Below are 22,081 nucleotides of genomic sequence, written 5' to 3'. Positions count from 1 at the left end.
GGGCAGCATCTGGGAATGTGTGTCCGAGTGTGTGTGTGTGATGAGAGTGTCTGAGCCAGGATATGGATAATGCATGGGCAAAGGCTGTGTATGTGTTTATGTGTGTGTGTGCACTAGTCTGACTCAGAGTGAGGCAGCCCAAGCATCTTAAGTCATGTGTATCTCTTAATGGATGTTTAAATGTAAATTACACCAGTGTGCATGCATTCTCATTAGTGTTATTAGTGTCGTGCATGTGAGTGAAAAAGAATACAATTCAGGACATTTGACTATGATGAATCATAGAAACAATGCTTATTGCATGCATACTTGCTTAGGACAGTCAGGTAAACTGAGAAAGATAAGGGATGTAGATTCAAATGAATGCATTTGAATGTGACAGAGATATAATCAAGTGTTCTGCATCTGCAGCAGGTCCATGTCCACTGGGCGGACGTGATGTAAAGCCTGGTACCCAGTGGATACTGGTAAGAAAAGAACACGATCACCACGGCAACCATCACAGGAAACATTGCCATGCATCCCACCAGCAGCGTAAGTGTAATATTGTCATTTTTTGGAAGCTGGAGTGGACACTATAATGGACAGGGAAAACTATAAGGCCCAGTTTACATCTGTTAGAAATGGAGCAATAGTAAAAACACGTGTAAAAAAGTCTAAAACCTTTTGAGATTCATCCACTTTAACCACATGAAAATGCATGTGACAATATTGTATTTTTATGTAAATTTGTCCTGTGCATGAGTGAAAGACCATCCTAATTAAAAGTAATTATCAAAGTGAAAAAAATTGGAAATGTTTGTTAAAATATTCCATGTATGTTGATTTTTTACATTGTACACTAATAGCAGATATTTTACAGTTTTTTATTTGTTTTTGAGGACTCCTCAAAGTGTGAAATTACATTTTTGCCTGTTTTTTTGTTTTCGCTCTATATTTGTTACATGGCAAGTTCAATTGATTTGTGTAAAAAACAAAAAAAATCTGTTACAATTTTTACCATAAGAACGGCATACTTACAGTGTCATGCACCATCGGAGCAAGTGCCATTGAGCTATTCTACGTATTATATATATGGCCTGAACTAGATGCATTTACACTTGGGCTAATTTGTGTGTCAGATTGATCAGTGATCAGACTGCTATCAGGCTCAAATGCATCTCATTGGGCATTTACACTGGTTGTCAAGACAGTGAAAAAAATGCATTAAGTAACCATGTGTAAATACCCCCTAAAAGGTATGCACTTTTCCGCTTCTGATCTGATCAAACTACTTAATATGTCCAACGTGTAATTGCAGGCGCACGTCTGTTTGATGCATTCCACAATGTCCAATCTAATTTGTATGTTGCCAATAAAATATAACCTGTAACTGGCCGAGAATGAACAGAATGCATGAGAGCAACACTGAGAGAGAGAATCTGACTCCAGTAATTCCTTGCAGCACAAGCAGGATGAAATAAAACACCCCGGGCTTCACGTATGGTGTTTCCAGACAGGCAAAGGCGGAAAATATAGAGTTAAATATCATATCTACTAATAATGTTTTTAAAGGAAATCATATTAAGGTTGTTAAGAGATGCGGCACCAAATGTCAGAGCCGTGATAGTTTCACGCGCTCTCTGATAGATGCGAAGCAACGAGCCGAAGACGCTCGAGCTGACTCCCAACTCGCTCAGGGGTATTTCCGCAGACGGAGAACAAGAGAGGGAGAGAAGTGTGAAGCCAATCACGTGGCGGGGGAGGGCCTCCGCGAAGCCCTCTCAGCCAATGGCAGCTCCGCAACGGTAACGCGACCCACGTGGGCCAGGAATCTTGTACTTATCAACGAACGTGCATTGAATCCGCTCTAGCCAATCGTCTGGGCCCGAAGTGTTAATCTCAATACGGATTGGCTGGCAGTTTCATACAGTTCTTTATTCAGCTCCGTTGTTAACTCATTCCTGCCACACGTGTTTTGCCGTGACTGCCTCATGAAGCATTTCTCATCAAAGTCCCTTTTTGGGAAGTATTTTCTTGTCAGCAAAATAAACGGCCCGAAGTTTAGGTGCAAATTGTATATAAAACATCCATCTTCTTTTTAGAATCTGCATCCATTAGGCCATAAACCATTAGCTTGATTACATTAGGATGAAATTTACATGGGCCCTGTTGATAGGATGTGTCAATTAGCCCACGCACAAAATGAAATGTTCTTAAATAAACTGCCTGATTGAATAGACGGATGTGAAATCTAAAAATACCTCACTATTGAGGGGGAAGCATAGGTCTATTCTAGGTTGTAATAATAAGGCAACAGACAAAGACCAAATTGTTGAGGGCAATATTTAGCGCCAAGCCTCCCTAGCCTTTTGACTATAAATTCAACAGAGTCGTGGGAAAATAACCTTTGATTATAAAAGCGTCTGAAGCATTATGTAGTAGCCTGCCCTACACTGATGACTTTTAAAGGTGCATCCAGTAAGTTCATAATTATTGTTAGCGTCACAACCAAAATTAAACATTTAACTTCATCGAGTTCATAAGGACTTTATACTGACACCTACTGGCCTGGATGCATGAAGTTTGTTTACTAAATGTGGCCACTTCATGCTGTGTTTTGTTTTATCTGTAGTATGTTGGTTTGTTCTGTTTTTTCTTGAGCACAGGATTAATTCTCTATATAAAGTCAACACAATATTATTAGTTGTAGTAGTAGGAGTAGTAATCTGGTCAGTTGCATGACACAATATGGTGGTGCCCATGAGGAAGCAACCTGCTCCATGCAGAATTTTTTTTCTAGATAACTGACATGACTGAAGTCTTCTCATGTGGGCGTAAATCATTTTAATTGTATTTCTTTATATGTATATATTAGTGCACCTTTAATTGCTGTTAAGATGTAGCTATAAACCGCTTGACTCCTCTTTCGCACTTTTTTTTTGACTAGAAGGTCCCGTTTGCAGAGGGGGGCTATAAAACAAAGATTAAAAATAGTCAAGTGAGTATAATCCCATCATGCTCACAGTCACAGAGGCACCACGTCTGACAAACCGAGCATTAATCTCTTATTTTCTTAAAAAGGGACTCTGGTGAGCCCTACAAGTCAACGTGCAAAGCAATAGTGACACCTATAGGTCAGCTCGAGGACTGCGTTTGATGGAAGGTGCTCTTTCCCGTTTACCCCTTATGAATTATGCAGCAGACATACAATTTAGCTTCTCCCGTGGTGGACGAGGAGGTCACACGCAGCCGCATGGCTACCACAGCTGTAAGCTAAAGCTCTGGTAGCATCTTCAGCCATCAACCCTGTGCTGATCTGGTCTGGATTTCTCCATCTTTGTTCAGATTACTTATGCTAAAAGAATAAATAGAATACATTACATTTACATTTATTCATTTAGCGTACATTTTATCCAAAGTGAATTATAAACGAGAATAATAAAGCAGAAGAGCTTAATGCAAGGGAGAAAGCAATTACAAGCAGATACAATAAAAATTGAAATGACTCTACATGTGTAAATAAAAATAAAGAGAAATTACATTACATTAACATTTATTCATTTCAGAGAAGTTTGTTTGATCAAAACATAAATAAAAATAATACAAGTAGAAGCAATTAGGTCAATGGAGGAAAAACAAGTACAAGTAATTCTAAAATACTTCATTTCAGTTGAGTACTAGTGTAGATAGAAAAATACAAATAAAAAACCCCACAACCTACCCCAGCCACAATTTAACTGAAATATGGTATTGCTATTCTAATGACAGGATAAAACAAGGTTACAGAACCAAAGGACGCAGAATTCAGAGTTGAGCAGATGAGGGTGGGAAAAATTGAGCATGGGGTGTGGAAAGGATGATTTGGAGGAGAGAAGAAGGGGAAGAGAAGATCACAGGTTGCGGGGAGTAAAGGATGAAAATGAAAGGGATGATGAAGAGGCCAGGTAGAGAGAGAGAGACAGAAGAAGAAGGAGCGCAAGAAAGAAGGGTGTTACGTATATTGGTGGTATTGGGGATGGCAGAGTTGCTCCCGACAGAGCAGGGGAATAGCAGCATTGCAGTTAATAGGGTAGAAAAAGCTGGGGGGCTGTTAACTCTGAAATGTTCATTTTTTTAAACTCTAGCTTTTTTCTCCTTCCACCCCCTCCCCTCTTTTCTCTCTCTCTCTCTCTCTCCCTGACAATCGTGCTTCCTCCCCAGGCTGCGTAGTAATGATAGCTATTTGACTGCCATCAGAGGAGCTGGGTAATGGTCTCTAAAGAACCATTTCAGACTCAACCTGGCAGCGCTGGCCTCCCAAAAACATCTGCTTGCCTATCAAGAGGTACCACCTCACCAGACACACTACACACACGTAAGCACACTCATGTACACACTCATGCGTGGACACACACAATACTGTGTTGCATAGAGTCATGCCTGACTTAGGTAATGGACCACGGGAATACATTTGTGAGCTGAATACCAACAAAAATAAAAGAGGTGGTAATAGTGTTGTTGTGGTTAGGTGAATGGGGACCGGGGGCCGAAATAATACTGTCAGACAAATCTTGTAGTAATGAAATGTAAAAATGACACTAAGGGGCCCAAACATGGACTTCAGGGTATTAGTAGCCAGACAGTTCATGTGATGTATAATTTGTCTTTAATGTTATTTACTTGCTGTTCATATTGTTTGGATGGTTCTCTATTGCAGTATGACTTCCCAACATGCAAACTGGACTGCATTTTTCACCCCTGTTGAATATATTGTGGTTAATCTTGAAAGATTATAGGCTTCCTAATGGACCCTAGGGACATTGCAGGAGAGAAAACCAGACATTTCTGGGTTGAAATGTGTGAGAGGAAAAAAATCTGATTACTGTAGAAAACCTTATAATGCTAAACTTTCCTCATGTCTCTGGTAAATTTCTGCTACTCTGCCTCCCTCTGGTGGCACACTCTAGTACGTTCCTTTCATTCAGATAGTTTTCTGTGGGTAGGTACTGTGAAACATGTGCTTTCCAAATTAGCCATATTGTCAACCATATTAGGCATATTGTCAACATTACATGTTCATATACCTGGAGACCTCCTATCTCTTCAGCCTTCATTCATGGTTTCATTCAGACATGTGGAAAAAGATATGGTCAGTGATGTGAACTTCAGTGTCACTTTATTTGCAGGCAGGAGAATTAACCTGGCTCACAGGTCGTGATAGTTTTTCTCTTTGAAAGTGCAAAGCTCCAAACTGTCAGTCAGGCTGTTAAGGGGATTGCTTGCAATTGACAAGCTCTCAGCCCATTGAAGAAAGCCTAAATGAAGGGAGATTTGATTCGAGTTAAAGTCGACAAGGTTAAAGAAGCTTCCATTACTGATTTTTAATAATATAGAAACACTTGTTTTGTGTGTGATAATTCGGCTTTTATTCTGAACCTAATGGGATATTATTTTTGACTCTCAGAGGCATTATACAATGATTTACAAGTACTCCACTGACAGCACATCAGTTGTACAGAGGTACTGTGTTCTGCTTGACTGGATTTTGCAGTTAAATCCTTAGCTGCTCACTGTAACATAATGAATGCAATTTTTTGTACTTTGTTTTATTATATCAAAGCATTTGACAACAACGTAAAAGTGTAAATATAAATGTAAGGGTCATAGTGCATGTATAAGGTGAACATCTCTGCTTAAACAAAGGATATATTTGTCAAAGCCAATAACGGTAAATGAACGTCTTATTGTTCCTGTGCTTAGAAGAGTTTAGAGTGAGTGTGTGTGTGGTTCAGGCTTACCCGTCCCATGAGCGGTCAGTCCCTGACAGATGGAAGGTTCTGTGTCCAAGACGCGCCAAATGAGAGGAAGGAGGGGTTTGGGGTTGCTGTGGATTAGATTGGTCTAATAAAGGAGTTGAATCATTGAAAGGCAGATTAGGGGCCTGTGGAGGAGACTGTTTTTTGAACAAACATGCTTGGGATTTGAAATGGATCGACAATATGTGTAGCATTACGCAAACATGAGGCAACACGGCTAGTGAAATGATAAGCAAACAACTTATGTGACTGGAAATGAGCTAGAGAGATGTGTTCAGTAACAGTAAATTGGTCTTCAATGGCTACATGTCAGGCATCTTTGAATAAGCATCTGTTCGTTACCTCCAAGTACACTCACACACCCATGCACACATTGCCGTAATAAAGATGACCCACCAAGCTCGGAATCAGAGAAGTCATGTAACTTTATCTTGAGTGTACACTGGAAAGCCGATCCCCCTCTAAAGCCACTACCACTGGTGCTGGGGGAGGGCTCTGGTTACCCAGCTTTGTGTCAAAACGCCATCAGCAAAGAGTTAGAGACTGGGGAGGAGGACAAAAGCAGGAGCACTATAGAACGGGTGGATTACTGGGCCTCTATAAAGGGTCTCTAGTGTAAGAATACGTCCAATATAGCGAGACAGGAGAAAGGACGTAGAAAAAGAAAGATAAGAGGATAGGACAACAGGTGAAAGGGAGGTAGAAAAGGTGTTGAAGTAGACCTGAAAAGCTGCACTGTACTTCAGGTGGCGTTTGTTGTCATGGCACAAGCTGGCCTGGCATCTTAGTGGGCACCTTGCACACAGACATGCAGCTATTTTTCGAGGTCTCCGAGGAGAACAATTTGCCTGTTTAAGGGACATACAAGTTCTGAGGATGTGACTCAAGTAAAATGACTTAGAAGAGGACAAGGAGGAGACAAACTAATCAGATGTCAAACTGAAGGACTGAGACGAGTAAAGCATCGAGAAGAAGTAAAATAGTGTGACTCGGTCTTGAGCATCTCTTTAAGAGATCAGTAGTCGCACAATCCCAAAGGCAGCCACTGGAGAGGACAGAAAATCGCAGGTAAATTGAGAAGGAAAGGGAATGAGACAGAGGAAGCGAGTGAAAGAGGCACAGAGGAAAAGGAACCATTGGGATCAGAGTGACGTCAGTGGCTCTCTGGATTGAGGTGCTGAGTCTCTTGATTATAATCTGATCTGATTAGGAAACACAAGGGGAAATATCTCCAGAGCCTCTGCAAGCTCTCCGGGGAGCAAAACGCCATTTTTACCAAGCGGAGAGTCCAAGGACCAAGAACAAAACCAAAAGAGGAACTTAGGAGCAGCCTACTAAAGAAAGTTAAGACCTGTATCTGAAAAGAGTAAGTTACACTAAGGAGCCTATAGTGAAGTGGACTTCACTTTACTCTTCCCCAATAGGAAGAAGATTAATAAGGACAAGTAGGGGAGCTAACATTGCTGTTCAGCTTCTTCTCTGGACTTTCAACACTCTCTGGCTTCCATCTGGGTTTTAAGCCAGGATGCCCTCCAATGGCAGTAAAGCCCTCAAGCTACAATTCGGGCTTATCAATTACGAGAATCGCTATCTAACAGCAGAGGCCTTTGGCTTCAAGGTGAACGCTTCAGCTCCAAGTCTAAAGAAGAAGCAGATTTGGACTCTGGAGCAGGATGAGCAGGACGGTCAGGTGATTTACCTGCGCAGTCACCTGGGGCGCTACCTGGCTTCCGACAAAGATGGCAAGGTAAGCTGTGAGGCTGAAACCAAAGAGAACGACTGCCGCTTTCTGATTGTGGCACAGTCAGACGGGCGCTGGGCCTTGCAGTCCGAGCCATATCTGCGCTTCTTCGGAGGTTCAGAGGACTACTTGTCTTGCTTTGCTCAGACCATTGGTGAGGCAGAACTATGGGCCATGCACCTGGCCCTGCACCCACAGGCAAATCTGCTCAGTGTGGCCCGCAAACGCTATGCCCACCTAGCATCTCCAGAGGGAGAGATTGCTGTGGACAGCAACATCCCTTGGGGTGTGGATGCTCTTTTAACTCTTGTGTACATGGATGGCAAATATTGTCTTAAGACCAGCGACAGCCGCTTTCTGAACAATGATGGGAAACTGTCTTCTGAAAATGGTCGTGGGACAGGCTACACTTTGGAACTGAAATCAGGCAAGTTGGCCTTCAAGGACTGTGAGGGGAAGTACTTGACCCCCATGGGGCCCACTGGAACTCTGCGCTCTGGACGCTGCTCCAAACCTGGCAAAGATGAGCTGTTTGATCTTGAGGAAAGCCATCCGCAAGTGGTGTTTCAGGCCTCCAACAACAGATTTGTTTCCATCAGACAAGGTAAGTGTGCTAGTTGAATTTCTTTTGGCGTTCCCCTACAGGAGGACCACATGCTTCAGCGACTAGCCTCATTTTTGCTGTAGAATTGGGTGAATGTCGTTTCCAAATCTGTATGACTAAGTCTTTGTGTTTTTTCTGTACAATGAATTTCGGTAGGGTCTAATGTTGTTTTGGACAATATTGAGTTTCGTTGTATGGACAAAAACAGTTGAAACGTTCTTCAAAATATCATCTTTTACATTCCACAAGAAGGCAAGTCATACAGGTTTGGAATGTCATGAGAGTATAAATGATGGCAGAATTAACTATCCCTTCAAAAATGATTCAAGGGAACTCTCAAAATAAGGTTTGTCCCTATCCCTTAGCACTCCTGTGGCGTCTTGTGTAACAGATGTGAGTTTTCATTACATCTATTAAGTAGAAAGTTTCAGTGAAAGATTAGAAAGATTCAGTGAAAAATTAAATTTTCAGACTAAATAATATGCTAAACAATAGGATTTTAGTAGTCTGAGTATGATTTGCATTGTTGTTTACATCGGTTTCGTTCACCATTAGTGTTTTATATGCAAGCACACCAGTTCATGAAAATAACTTGCATGCAAAATTGCAGCTGCATTGCAAACTATGAGCACATAGTCAAATCTATGGAAACTAGCCTAGAGAGCAGGTGAACACTGAGTCACACCCATGAGCGTGACCTCACAGAAATAATATACGGCAGCTGTCTTTTCAGCTGAGTAGGCCAATATTAATCTGCCAGACATGGCCGAATTTTATTCGCTGGCCATGTGCTCTGCTAACAAACACGCTGCATAATTGTAGTTTCCTGTCTTGACTGAGCAACTAAGTTGTATAATGTAAATCTTGCATGCTGTAACATTATCCATTATCTCCAGTGCAGAGCTCTTGGTAAGCATTTTGAGCCACCTGCAATAGATAAATTACTGGAGAAACTGAATGGCTTTGAATATCCACCATAGGAAGCTGGGTCAGTAACAGATCCTGTCCTCTCCAGTACACTCATCCATCTCTCTCTCTCTCTTGGTCTTATGCTCATTCTCACAGATGTACACATATTTGCGCATCATTTTTTACAGAGTGATACACTTTTAGTCAGTATTTTTATATAAAAGATAAGAAGAATATGCTCTGATATACTCACATGCACATGTGCACATGCATGCACACACTAGTGGTAAGGTGTGATAAATAATTGAGTGGACAGGGGCATTTCAATGATGGTGGAGTCTGCTTTCAGAAACACAAGCCTTCCGCCGCATTTCTTTATCTGGGGACCATGCAATGCACTGGGCTACAATGGGGACGCAAATCAGAGAGTCCTTTGGGAGCAGTTGGGTTTTGGCCCGACAGGCGAAAAAACCCAATAGGGGGAAAAGAGACAATGGAAAGTGTGAAAGTATACAACAGAAAAGAGTACAAGACAGGCAGGAGGAAGAAAGATCGGGGCACAAAATCACAATGAATAGAGATATAATGCATTATGGGTGTGGACAGGTGGCTTTTTTGTCATTGTCACCTTTAAAAGATCATAAATCAAAGATTTTAGCGGCAGTTCCCTAAAGAGGACATGATGTTGTATTGTCAGTTTAGTTTACCCATGGGATAGAGTCATTTAACGCCATTCGAAAAGTTAGTTTGTGGTAGAAAAGCATGTACACCAGGAACCAACTGAGAGCACAAAGAATATTATTTATTTTTACCAGCTAAATAGGTTGCAAGGCAGCTATTATATAAATCCTCCAATAAATTGTGAGGTCTTAAATGTAAGTAGCTGAAGCCATAGTCAAAAGCTCTGGATTGTTATCAAAATTAAGAGGTTCGATGTTTGAGTCACACATTATGACTCTTATTGAGTTCTACATGGTGTGTTTCTCTTGCTTCAAATGGTTCGGTGTCGATTCAACATTAGGAAACATCAAGTATCAACATATTACCAAAAAAATCAAGGCATTTCATTATGGGTGAAAAAAGACAGGGAAAATTACACAGGCCAGATGGAACATTTGTTCTTAATGAACGAGAAGCATCTCTCCCCATCTATTGCAAATTCATTCTGTGCAAAAAGCAATTAGGTAAAGTAATTTTGCTAATGGATGAAGCAGTTCATTTCTTTTAGAGAGTCTCTACATGATGAAGGGAACCAGAGATGACTTCAGACAGGACTGCCAACCAGCTCTGCAGGTCTGACGTTCATTAAGCCCCAGGCCTCTCGCCCTGGGATGCAACACAAACTCACAGATGATCTTTTAATCAGTAATGAGTAGTGACATTGCATGGTAGTTTTTCAGAAATATTGCTATTATTGGCTGACGCTTATTAGTTTGCTTTTGTCGTGGTGTACTTTTTCTGCAGCAGCTATGGAGCATATTGTGTGGCACACAAACTTGAGTCGGAAAGATGGCATCCACTCAGACTGGTGGATCTGTTACCATGTTCTTCGTCACCTCCACAGTGTTCCCTGGAGCATTCTAATCCGGCCCGGAAGGTGAAAAGGAGATGAGCACAAAGGAAGAGATATTGAGAAAGAAAGAAAGAAAGAAAGAAAGAAAGAAAGAAAGAAGCTAACAAAATGAGAGACAGTATATTGTGGCATCACTTTACCATTAAAAATTAATCTGAGAGTGGCTGTCTTGGTACATTTGGAGATCACAGCTTTAGTTTTGGGCCAAATATTTCTAAGTAGACATTTTCACATAGAATGGGATCCAAACGTCTGGGACCACTAGTGGAAATGCTTATATTTTGCATAATTATAGTTGAATACAATTTTTCATGACAAATTGTATTATCAACAAGAGTGAAAGTTGAATTGAAAAATTAAAATAAGTTTCAGAATCCCTTTAGTTTTTAGTTTATGTGTTTAGTTTATCCCCTTTCTGCGTTGGGACAGCAGCACTTGAGCTGCATGCACACCAGATGTTTATTATTTTATTTTATTTTATTTTATTTTCAATGTAGCCCCAGACTTTTGAACCCCACTGTATACATGCATGTTAAACCAAAACCTATGCATTCTGTAGTCACCTTTTGTAGTGTTCTCCCGTATATTTTTTGTGTTCTCCAGTAGGTATTTGACCTGGTACGCATGCAGCGATCTACTTGCCCCAGTTTTGAGAAGGCCCTCTTGCTGTCTCTTGCTGTCTCTGTCTCTGGGTACTGTTACCATTCCACAGAAATGGGTTGGTAAATTGAGAGGGAGCATTTTGTGATGGGAGTGAGGTCATTCGCAGGAGTTCAGGATTGAGCTCAGTAATCACAGTGCCGTGGATGAGGAATGATCAACAAAGGAGATAGAGTGTCCTGCCCCAGCTGGCCTCTCTTCTTCTATCTTTGGTGCAAAACTAAAGCAGAGTCAGACGTGAAATTGGAAAATAAAGTGTAACGGGCCGCAGAAATGGAAACCGCTGCAGCAGGGTGATGTCTGATCTGAGAAAGAGAAACATGTGAAGCTGTTTCTTTTTTGTTATCCCTGATTTTGTCTTGATTAGAAGCTAGACTTTGTTTTTGGCGGCTTTGGCTGTAGTTGTACTCTGGTTCCAACAAAAACAATGCACTAACACCGTGTTGTCTTAATCCTGCATACCACATATTTCTATCACTTAAAGTCATTAGGGATCGGATTATAGAACTAAATTCCAAAGTAAGACCAGGTAGTGTCTATTGATAGCAAAGATGAATTGTAAAAATAGTCCATGCAGTGTGAGAGAAAATGACTGGTGGAGAGAGAAACACAAGCACACAGATAGCCTAAATCATAGCAAAAAAAAGCATTCCATGATGGAGTGATCGATGGTGGCAGATTCTGCTGATAGGCCTGGTTTCTTTCCCAGCATGTCTCAGGCACCCTGCAGAGTCCCGTCGAAACAATAGTATTACTTCAGCCTCCCGACTGGTTTTCCTTGGAGCTGGAGGATTGTACATACGCTACTCCAAAAAGCTGCTTACTGGGCCCTACAGTGCAGCTTTGTGCCTCTTTGCATACTGAGAATTAGGAGAGGTTACAGCATTAGAAGGGGAGGGGCAGCCGGGCAGGAAGGATGACAGTGTGGAGGGAGAAGTGGGTAAGGTGCAGGATCTGGCCTGTTAAAGGCTTAAGAAAATGATCAAGGGATATTTTCAGATACATCCAGCCTTAGCCACGACAATCTGTTTGATGCATCTTGAACGATGCTGTTGGTTTCGCTTGATCATGAAGTTGAATAATTTATTTGCCCTACCAGACAAAAGTTTGGACACACTGTTTTGTTTCTTCTTATTTTCAAAAGCTTTTGAAGATCTCAAAAAGTTGGTTACCATCTCTGAAGAAGCTCAAATAAACAATACAATTTATTTATTTATTTATTTATTTATCATTTATGATGCTAATTTTTTTTTTAATGTTTTATCATTTTAAATTACTTACACTACCAAAATTTTTAAATAATTATGGGTTTTTAATGTTTTTTTTTTAAAGAAGTCTCTAATGCTCACCAAGGCTGCATTTATTTGATTAAAAAAAATACATTCAAAAAGTAATATTTTGAAATTAAACCAAATAATTCAATTGTACCACATTAAACCAATATATTATATTGGTTCCTAATATTGTTGAAAACAGTTTTTGCTGCTTAATCATTTTGTGGAAACCATGCCACATTTTTCAGGATTCTTTGATAAATACAAAGTTCAAAATAACAGCATTTATTTAAAATAGAATTCTTTTGTAATATTTTTGATCAATTTAATGTGTCCTTGATGAACAAAAGTATTAATTTCTTCTGTTTTTAAACTCTTACTTACCTCAAACTTTGAATGGTAGTGTATCACAGTTTCTACCAAAATATTAAGCAAAAGCTGTTTTAAAATTAATAATAAGTATAAGATGTTTCTTGAGCACCAAATCAGCATATTTAAATGATTTCTGAAGGATCATGGAGTAATGATGCTGAAAATTTTAGCTTTGCCATCACAGGAATAAATTACATTTTAAAGTATAGTCAAATTGAAAACAGTTGTTTTAAATTAGAATAGTACTATTTTTACTGTATTTTTATTTTATTTTTATTTTTTTGACACAAAAACATTATAAAATCTTACTTATTCCAAACATTTGAATCATAATGTACATACATGTATGTTTAATTCTAAATAATAATTTTTATAAATAGCAAATAACGTTTAAAACTATTAAACAATCTCTTAGCCTAAACAAAATTTTAATTGACTGACCCTACTTTTGCCACTTACAAATAAACAAGCACTCTCATGATTTTAAGATGTTTCTTGAACACAGTTTAAATTCTGGACTAATGAATGCCATGACAAAGTCCCAGGACTAATTGGCATAGAAACCCAGTGAGGTACAGCGAGGCCTCTGACCCTGCCAAGGTCATGGTTTCTATGACAAGGTTTTATCAGTGCAATGGGAAAGATACATTCACAAGTGGTTTTGCCCTACTGCACTGAATGGTAATGCAGATGCATAGTGAAATGCTGTTTGCCAATAAGAATGCATGAATATAATTTTGGTACATAGACTAAAATACACAAGGGTTTTTTAATAGAAACACACAAAGTCTACATTTTTTACAACCCAATAGCTTAATCAAGATTAATGGCTTGGATATTTAAAAAAATGTTTCAGAACACAGCCAGTGGTCTTATTGTGTAAATGTTACAAATAATACAGTGATTTGGAATGAATCTGTCATCGTGACTGAATGAGTAAACCTCCTCATTTCAAAACATCAGTGATCTTGCATTGAAATAAAGGATGCTTATAGACAGCAGAGCGACATGTTTGGGCTCCATTAACTATAGATGTGAGTCTTAAATAAACATGGTCCGCTGTAAACGTTGCACCAGAACAGGGCTCAAAGTCAGGTTGATGCCTGTCGTGCGTGGCAGTGAAGTTAATCATGCTGGTGCTTTGTCTCCTTTCAGGATTCCAAACTAGGGGAAAGTTCAGGACAAGCACACGCTATCTTGTTTAAGTGGATACATTTTAGCGGATTGTTTAACAGATACAACATACAAGGCTGGGTTTGCTCTTGCTGTTGTTCTGAACTGTCTATTCATCAAAGAGTCCTCTTTTTTTATTTTTTATTTTTTATTTTTTATTTTTTATTAGAATGCAGCATATTAGAATGATTTCTAAAGGATCGTGTGACACTGAAGACTGGTGTAATGGCTGCTGAAAATTCAGCTTTGCATCACAGCAATAAAATACATTTTACAATGTTGAAATTGATTAACAGTAATTTTAAATTAAAATTATATTTCACAATATGACTGTTTTTACTGTATTTTTGATCAAACAAATGTAGCATCAGTGAGCATAAAAGACTTCTTATAAAACCATTAGAAAAAATTACCACCACCAAACTTCTGAACAGTAGTATGTTCATGTAATATATATAATTTTAAGTTATAGGGCTTTTTCAAGTGTTGTTATAGTCATACAGCCTTCAAGAACTTATAGTTAAATTGAATCTGACTTAAGTCATTTTTATGTTTAATTGAAAATGTACTGACTTCTAAAATGTCAAATAGGATTGCTAATAATATGTGTTTGAGGCACAATTTCAAAGCTTCATTCTGAACATTATTTGAATAAATAAGCAAAAATTCACTGCTCCCCCATATATGCATGTTTTAAATTAAAAGCATCGAATAACAATTGTCTTGTGTCCTTTTTGTTTCTCTATGTGTTTCAACAGGAGTGAGTGTCTCAGCCAATCAGGACGATGAGACAGACATGGAGACATTTCAAATGGAAATTGATAAAGACACAAGAAAGTGCAAATTCAGAACTAACGAAGGGAATTACTGGACGCTTGTCGCTCATGGAGGCATCCAGTCAACAGCCACGGAAGTGTAAGATTTAACTTTACATTTCAAACTTTCTGTTATGAAAAATCATTCTTTTCCACTTATATGAAATATGGCATGAGGGCAAGCAACAGTCCTATTATGTAACAATCAGTAAATGCAACCATAACATCCATAACACAGTGGTAAAATAACAGAAATTGTAAATCCATTTCATTTACTCCTGTTCTCAGTGGGTGTATATGTTTTATTAACACTTATATATACAATCTCCCACTGTGTGCAGCGGTGCCAACACCATGTTTGACATAGTGTGGCTCGGTCGACGGGTGGCACTGCGAGCCAGCAATGGAAAATACGTATGCAGTAAGAAAAATGGCCAGCTTGCTGCAGTCAGTGACTCTGTGGGTGAGTTCATACTTGATACTACCCACAAATCAAATCAAAACATCTAAATCAAATCCAATTTTATTTGAAAAAAGTATAATGATACAATATGTCACCCTGTTTTTTCCTCCAGGTGAGAACGAGCAGTTGATTCTGAAGCTGATCAATAGGCCCATTCTGATCCTGAGGGGAGAGAATGGTTATGTTTGCCACCACAAGAACTCTAATACACTGGACGCCAATCGTTCAGTCTATGATATATTTACACTGCAGTTCAATGACGGTGCATACCACATTAAAGGTGAGTTTTAATCCAGCCACATTGTCAATCATTTTAATCTGTATGTACTGTAATAACTCCTAAAACAGATTCCTGGAAAGCAATTAACAGCTTTTAATTCCTGGAAATGTATTTAAGGTCAAAAATAGCTTCTGGCAATGAGTTCTGTTAAGTTGTAAGCAGTTGTCAGAAATGTCAAAAATAAAATAAATATATTTAGCCTTTTTTTGATTATTCTTACATATTTTACAACATTATTATGTATACCAAATGTTAGATGATAAAAAGAGAGCTTTTTTAGGTATTGTAACAGTTATACAACCTTCACGAACTTCTAGAATTTGACTTGATTAAATGTAATTTTATAATGATAAAACTAGAATTATGAAATACAACAAATTTTAGATGATGAAAAAATAGGAATATAGATATTAAAATAGGATTTGTCAGGCAATGTCACAGTTATACAACGATTGTGAGCTTGTAGTTAAATTGAACCTGACTTGATTAAGTCATTATTAAATGTAATCAGTGTCAGAAATGTCAAAATATTTTTTATTAATTAACCAGGTGGAACTGATTTACCTACATACAGTATTTTCTTATAACCATAAAAGTAGAATACACAATTATGAAATATACCAAATGTTACGAAATAGTGAAATTCAAAATTCAGCATTTTAAATATGCAACAAACATTTAAATATAATTTTTAGCACTTTGGCATTTTTGTCAGAAATTAACCAGGACTCAAGTCATGTATGTTAAGAAGCTGACCAGCATTGTTTTCCTACAGGTGCTGGTGGAAAATTTTGGTATGTGTCCAACAGTGGCTTGGTGTGCACTGATGGAGACACACCTGAAGATTTCTGCTTTGAGTTCTTAGAGCATGGTCGGGTAGCTATAAGGGGCAAAAACGGCAAATATCTGCGTGGAGACCAAGGAGGCAATCTGAAAGGAGATGGAGAGATTGCAGACAACTCTTCCCTCTGGGAATACTGACACCATGTGGACATTTAAGGAACTGTCACTCACCTGTGTTAAACTCTTGGATTTACAAATATGAGAAAAATAAATTGGTACAATTAAGGTTTCATATTTCAACATCTGTTTTCCCATCAGTCAGCATTTGATGTAGAGTCAGTATTCAGAATTGCGTATGTATTATTAACCATTTCTGGTGTATAGTCAAAATGAGGCTGTATAAAAATAATTCAAACATAAGAAGAACCTTTATCATATAAACTCACTTTTGCACACTGTTAGGAAAAATGTGTGAGGTTATGATCTTACATAAAACTTGCAAAGCATGCTATTACTGTGGCAGATCACTTCTAACATCTCTGTTCGTTTTCAAATTGACACATTATAATTCATTACTGCTGGGTTTTTTTTTTTTTACTTTAATGACCCATTATTGTCTTGTCTTTCATGCTATTATTTATTATCATGTCAATGTTTGTCAGTTCCAGTGAAGCTTGTTTTATTCTCTGGGGTTACAGACTGCTGTGTTTGTAATATATGGACATACATGGCATTTAAATATATTTAGGCCTGGCAAATGAACTCTGCTTGTTGTTTCTTTACGTTACTAGTAACTGACAGGGAAGCCAAGCAACCAAGAAATGAAAGGTACCACCAGGATTCAATTTATTTTATTCCCTACTGTGATTTATTTGCTTTCTCTTTCTTAAGACCATCTGGAAAGGTTTTAGAATTATTACAAAAAAAATCCTGTCTCTTAATTCTGGAGGAATTAATCTCATTTACTGTAACCTGGGGTTAGATAAAACAAATGGATTGTTCTGCTCTGAATTTAATTGGCTGTTGCTGTGTGCTTTACACAGCTCGCATTACTACCGACCGAGATGACCCAGCATTGTTTGTGAAGACTTGCATTGCTTCAAAAATAAACTGCTGGTAGCTGCAGTCAATATGATAAAAAATTCGAAACCCAATAATAATTATATACTTGTACGCTATTGCTAAACAGTTTCAGAACAGACGCCTGTTGAAACTGTCCTTGGTAACCAGTTTCCATTGAAATACTGTAACTGACATGTCCTTCATATAGGATTCCCACTTACAAAGTTTGCAACAGTGCACTCTATGTGTCTATATACAACGAATAAAACAGTTTTTGTAAAGATACAACCTAATCCTTCAAAAATTCCATTAAGTATTGTGAACAGTTATCAAAAAACATGAAAAGGTCTCATGTGCCTTACAAACTTGTAACACTTATGAGCTAGACACAAAAACATATTGGCCAGTTCACCAAAGAGCTTTAATAAACCACAGTACAGTCTCTGCAGAAAAGAGATAGAGAAAAAATGACGTGTTCCATAAAATGAAAGTTACTTTATTATTAATCTTATTATATTATTAATAAGATCATAAAGTTAATAATGCTAATGTATACACGTATTTACGTAGGATATTCTCGATCTGCGCATGCGTGGAAGTTACATCCTGTAGCCAATCATAACTCGCGCTCTAAATTTTAAACTTTAACCGGAAGAAAAGACAACAACAAGCAAGCCACGCGAGTATCTCGGTCTTCTTTCTTATTATTTTAATATTACTCTCCATATTCAAGAAAATGGATCGTAGTAGTGACGACCAGACTAAAATGTACTTTTATGAGAACAGACTTCAAACATTCGTTGGTTGGCCGTTTGAAGAGGGCTGCATTTGCACTCCAGAAAACGTGAGTAATCCCTTCGATCCGTCAACACAGAAAAGTTGTTTTGTAGTTGCTGAAATTGAGTTTTTTTTCCTCTTTATACTGCTTTTTTTTGGTTCTGTAGATGGCCAAAGCTGGATTTATTCACACCCCGTCGGACAATAGTCCAGATATAGCGCAGTGTTTCTTCTGTCTGAAAGAGCTGGAAGGATGGGAACCTGAGGATGACCCTGAGTGAGTCCATGTCTGTTCAACTTTCCACTGTTGCATTATAGAGCTGAGAGAGGCTTTGTCTCTGTAATGCAATAAGACGCGGATTGCAAGTCAGGGTTATTTGATTTATGAAATGTCATAAGTCCTCTGGTTATTGTGCATTTTGTTCTGATGTGCTGTGGTGTTCTTGTATTATCAGGAATGAGCATAAAACACATTCTCCTACCTGTGATTTTATCTTGCTGAAGAAGACTGTGGACAGTCTGACTGTGGAGGAGTTTCTGAAACTTCAGAAAGAGAGACAGAAGTTTATCATTGTAAGTATGAGCTTACTGACACAAAATGTCAAGCCACATTTATTTATATAGAACTTTATACAATACAAACTATTTCAATGCAGCTTCACATTCATAAACATTAAAAGTCCGTCTTGTAGAATTCATCAATTATAAAACAAATTCGATTTCGGCTGTAAAGCAGTTCCACAGAAGATAATTGTCATTCTTCAGCTCAGATTAGTTTAGTGTTTGAGTTCAGGTCAATGTGTGTCGATGCAGAGTTTTATAGAAAATTAAAACCATAAAATGACTTTTGTTGCTTGAAATAATCATAATAAACTTCATATAATAGTACCTCAATGATACTAAAATAGCCCGTGTCAATTTTGCAAAGTTCATCAATCGAAACAAGTTAAATTCAGCTATAAGCAGCTCTGCAGAAGGCAATAGGGTCATTTATTTAGCTCAAAGTTCAATGTTCATTCAATTCAGTGTTGCAAAGTTAGTGTAATTATCCATCTTAATTTAGTTCAAATTTTGTTCTCATCTGGTAGTATCAATGCAGTTGAATCAATAATATTACTGAATATTAATTGTCTTAAACCCCTACTCAGCAAGCCAAAAGTGACAGTGGCAAGGAATCAAAAGTCCATCAGGTGACTGTATTGGATGAGATTTAAAAATATATATACTTTGGCAAAAATCATAATCACGATTATTTTGATTAATATCGTAATCACAATTATTTAACACTATTATGAGAGGGCTACTTGACCAAAACAAGATGTATTTTCTGTAAATAAGGTTGCAATGACGTCTGCATATTAGATACCAGCAAAATTTCACAATTCTCAATACCACAGCAGAGTACTAGGCTAACTCATACATGTTAAAATAATAAAATAAATAATAATAATGTAAAAGTATTTAGCTTAACAGCCTACTTTAAAAGGTGACTTTACATGTCCGTGTTCTGTTCCGTCTCTGAGTGTGTGCACAGAAAGCCTCCTGAGGAACAGCACAAGTTCTCTTTCGCACTTTTAAAAACACAAATAAATGTAATAAACTTTTGCATTTTGCGAAAGTCACTTTACATGATTTTACTGATCTGCACATGAAGTTTGGGCTTTTATGGAGGAATGAAAGCACACCGCTGGAAAGGGGGAGGAATAGGGCACAATAATAGTTTTATCTCGATTATTGTATTTTCATAATCGTTGGAGGTTGAAATCGAAACTGTATTTCGATTAATTGCACAGCTCTAATACTAAATACTTATATATATAAAGTATAAGTTATACTTGTATTACTTGCATATAAAAAATTATATATATATTAAATACTTCCCTGAAATCTGTATAACATTGTAATGCATTATGATGTGAATAAAACGATTAGATATGATCAAGAGTTAAAGTGAAGTCTCAAACCCCTTTTGTTAGCATTTTGTATATTCTATGCTTTAGTTTTATAAACTTACCACTCTTACGGGACATTTAATTTATTATACTTAAAATATGTTTTATTTCTAGGAATTTCCTTGATCGTTATGTAAACAACTTTTAGACCTGTTGTTTTAAATACCTCTCAACATTTTTCTTAATTTTCCCTAATAGATGAATGAGTAATGTGGATAGTTGTATTTGATTTATATTTCTTTGTGACAAACTACATCTTATTTGGAGTCCCAAGTCAATTTTTTGCAACAGAAGTGCATCTTTCAAGTTTCCATAGCTGAATATCAGTATATTTTTCTTGATTTTGTAATCTTTCAGAAAAAATCGTGTAGCCAGGCGATTGATAAATTTGAAGAGGCAGTGAAGATCAAGAGAGCCCAGATCATCCAGACTGCGATGGGGGAGGAGTGAAGAGTTTCATGTAGCTGTGGTCTGATTTTTAGTTTTCTTTTCTTTCCTTTATATGTCATGGAACGCTGTATGTTCTTTTTTTAAATGTTACCTGGGATGAAATTTGTATGTCACGCCACCTGTTGAAATTGATACACATTCTTCCTTCTTATATAGTATTTGTTTTAAAATGAGCTTAATAGAAAAAACTCTCCCATGGCCTCTGTAAAATGTTTTAGGGACATTTTTCAGCCTTATTTCTTGTTCTTTAAGTCTTTTTGTTTGTTTGTCTGTTCAGTATAAAAAATGAAATAAAAAAATGACTTGTATCTGTAACATGAGTTTTCTCTCTTGGGAATGGGAAAACCTGGAAATATCAGAAAATGTTCAGGTCAGGAGAAGTCAGTAGTAGCCTAGTTACTGAGATAATGGCAGCTCAGTTCTAAAATATTACACTGTCTAAATTGCTCTTATAGTGAGACTTATTTCTTTTAACACTTGGGAATTCAGTGGTTTTGTTTTTTTTGATTGTGAAAAGGATGTTTGAATAATGTCATGGAGGGTGTTGGTTATGCACTGTACGTCATGTTTCCTCTGTACCAGTCACGCGTAATCTTGCGCTCCGTGTTAGTTGGACACGGACTGCGCACACCGGTGAGGAATAAATGTCCAAGCAACCCACCTTTTCTTTTAACACCACAACTTTTCTAGTAATAACATAACACCCTGCATGTCATCTTATGCTATTGGCATCTTGGATGGACAATCAACATCACTTATTCCAGCTGTTGGGCAGCGCGCGTGATTTATTCCATGAGCTCCAGGGACCCTTCAGTTAGGAATCTGATCGCGTCGCACAGCCAAATGGTATGGTTTTCAGCATAGTTTTTGGATGGTCCTGAATCGGAATCGAAAATATATTCTGACCGATATGAAAATTACATACGGTTTCGTGGTCGTCGGCGGGGGTTTAACGGGTGTTCTCAGTTTCAGCTCTTTAGCGCTCGCCATTGGGACTGAATACTGGTACATCATCGAGGACAAACGCGCAAACCACACCGACCCGGCGCGCACTAACTCTGGACTTTGGGGAGTAACAGATGGTATGTCGACCTTCATTTTCATTCTCATGTCTTTACCGTGTGGAGCTGTTGGCTTTGATCATAGTCCGATTATTATTATTATTTTTAATAGGTTCCTTTGGAATATCTTGGGCTTTAAATTGTGCGTGTAGTTCATTTGACCAATTGATTTCCAGGACTTTACCTGGAATAGTTGGATAAAAATAAATAATTGAATAGAGACTGCACCCACAATACAACATCTAGCCCAATAATTAGTTTAAAACTGAGCATTTAAAAAAAAAATTTAATTAATTAATGTCCATGTCTTAATTTCTGTAACTTTCTTGGCGCATTTAAATTGTCTTCTGGCGCC

The 22,081-nt window shown here is 37.9% G+C and overlaps 3 protein-coding genes across 3 annotated transcripts in view; all 3 read left to right on the top strand.

Annotated features, from left to right (window-relative positions):
- Positions 1-6,992: 6,992 nt before the first annotated feature.
- Positions 6,993-17,165, top strand: LOC107684083 (fascin-2-like). The gene is made up of 5 exons (XM_016480248.1): positions 6,993-8,122; positions 14,842-14,998; positions 15,240-15,361; positions 15,474-15,641; positions 16,417-17,165. Exons 1-5 carry the CDS (start codon positions 7,303-7,305, stop codon positions 16,620-16,622), a joined length of 1,473 nt encoding a protein of 490 aa, XP_016335734.1. The 5' UTR covers positions 6,993-7,302; the 3' UTR covers positions 16,623-17,165.
- Positions 17,166-18,093: 928 nt separating this feature from the next.
- Positions 18,094-20,783, top strand: LOC107684154 (baculoviral IAP repeat-containing protein 5.2-like). The gene is made up of 4 exons (XM_016480365.1): positions 18,094-18,330; positions 18,431-18,540; positions 18,719-18,836; positions 20,573-20,783. Exons 1-4 carry the CDS (start codon positions 18,223-18,225, stop codon positions 20,663-20,665), a joined length of 429 nt encoding a protein of 142 aa, XP_016335851.1. The 5' UTR covers positions 18,094-18,222; the 3' UTR covers positions 20,666-20,783.
- A 792-nt stretch (positions 20,784-21,575) lies between these two features.
- LOC107684153 (transmembrane protein 235-like) overlaps positions 21,576-22,081 on the top strand; it is a 4,987-nt gene continuing 4,481 nt past the window's right edge. Inside the window, exon 1 of the mRNA XM_016480364.1 lies at positions 21,576-21,747. Within this exon, the coding sequence (XP_016335850.1) occupies positions 21,576-21,747 (172 nt within the window). The remainder of the gene's footprint in view (positions 21,748-22,081) is intronic.

The sequence above is a fragment of the Sinocyclocheilus anshuiensis genome, unplaced genomic scaffold, assembly GCF_001515605.1.
Source record: "Sinocyclocheilus anshuiensis isolate Anshui unplaced genomic scaffold, SAMN03320099.WGS_v1.1 scaffold553, whole genome shotgun sequence".
Lineage (NCBI taxonomy): Eukaryota > Metazoa > Chordata > Actinopteri > Cypriniformes > Cyprinidae > Sinocyclocheilus > Sinocyclocheilus anshuiensis.
This window is presented reverse-complemented; position numbering and strand designations above follow the sequence as displayed.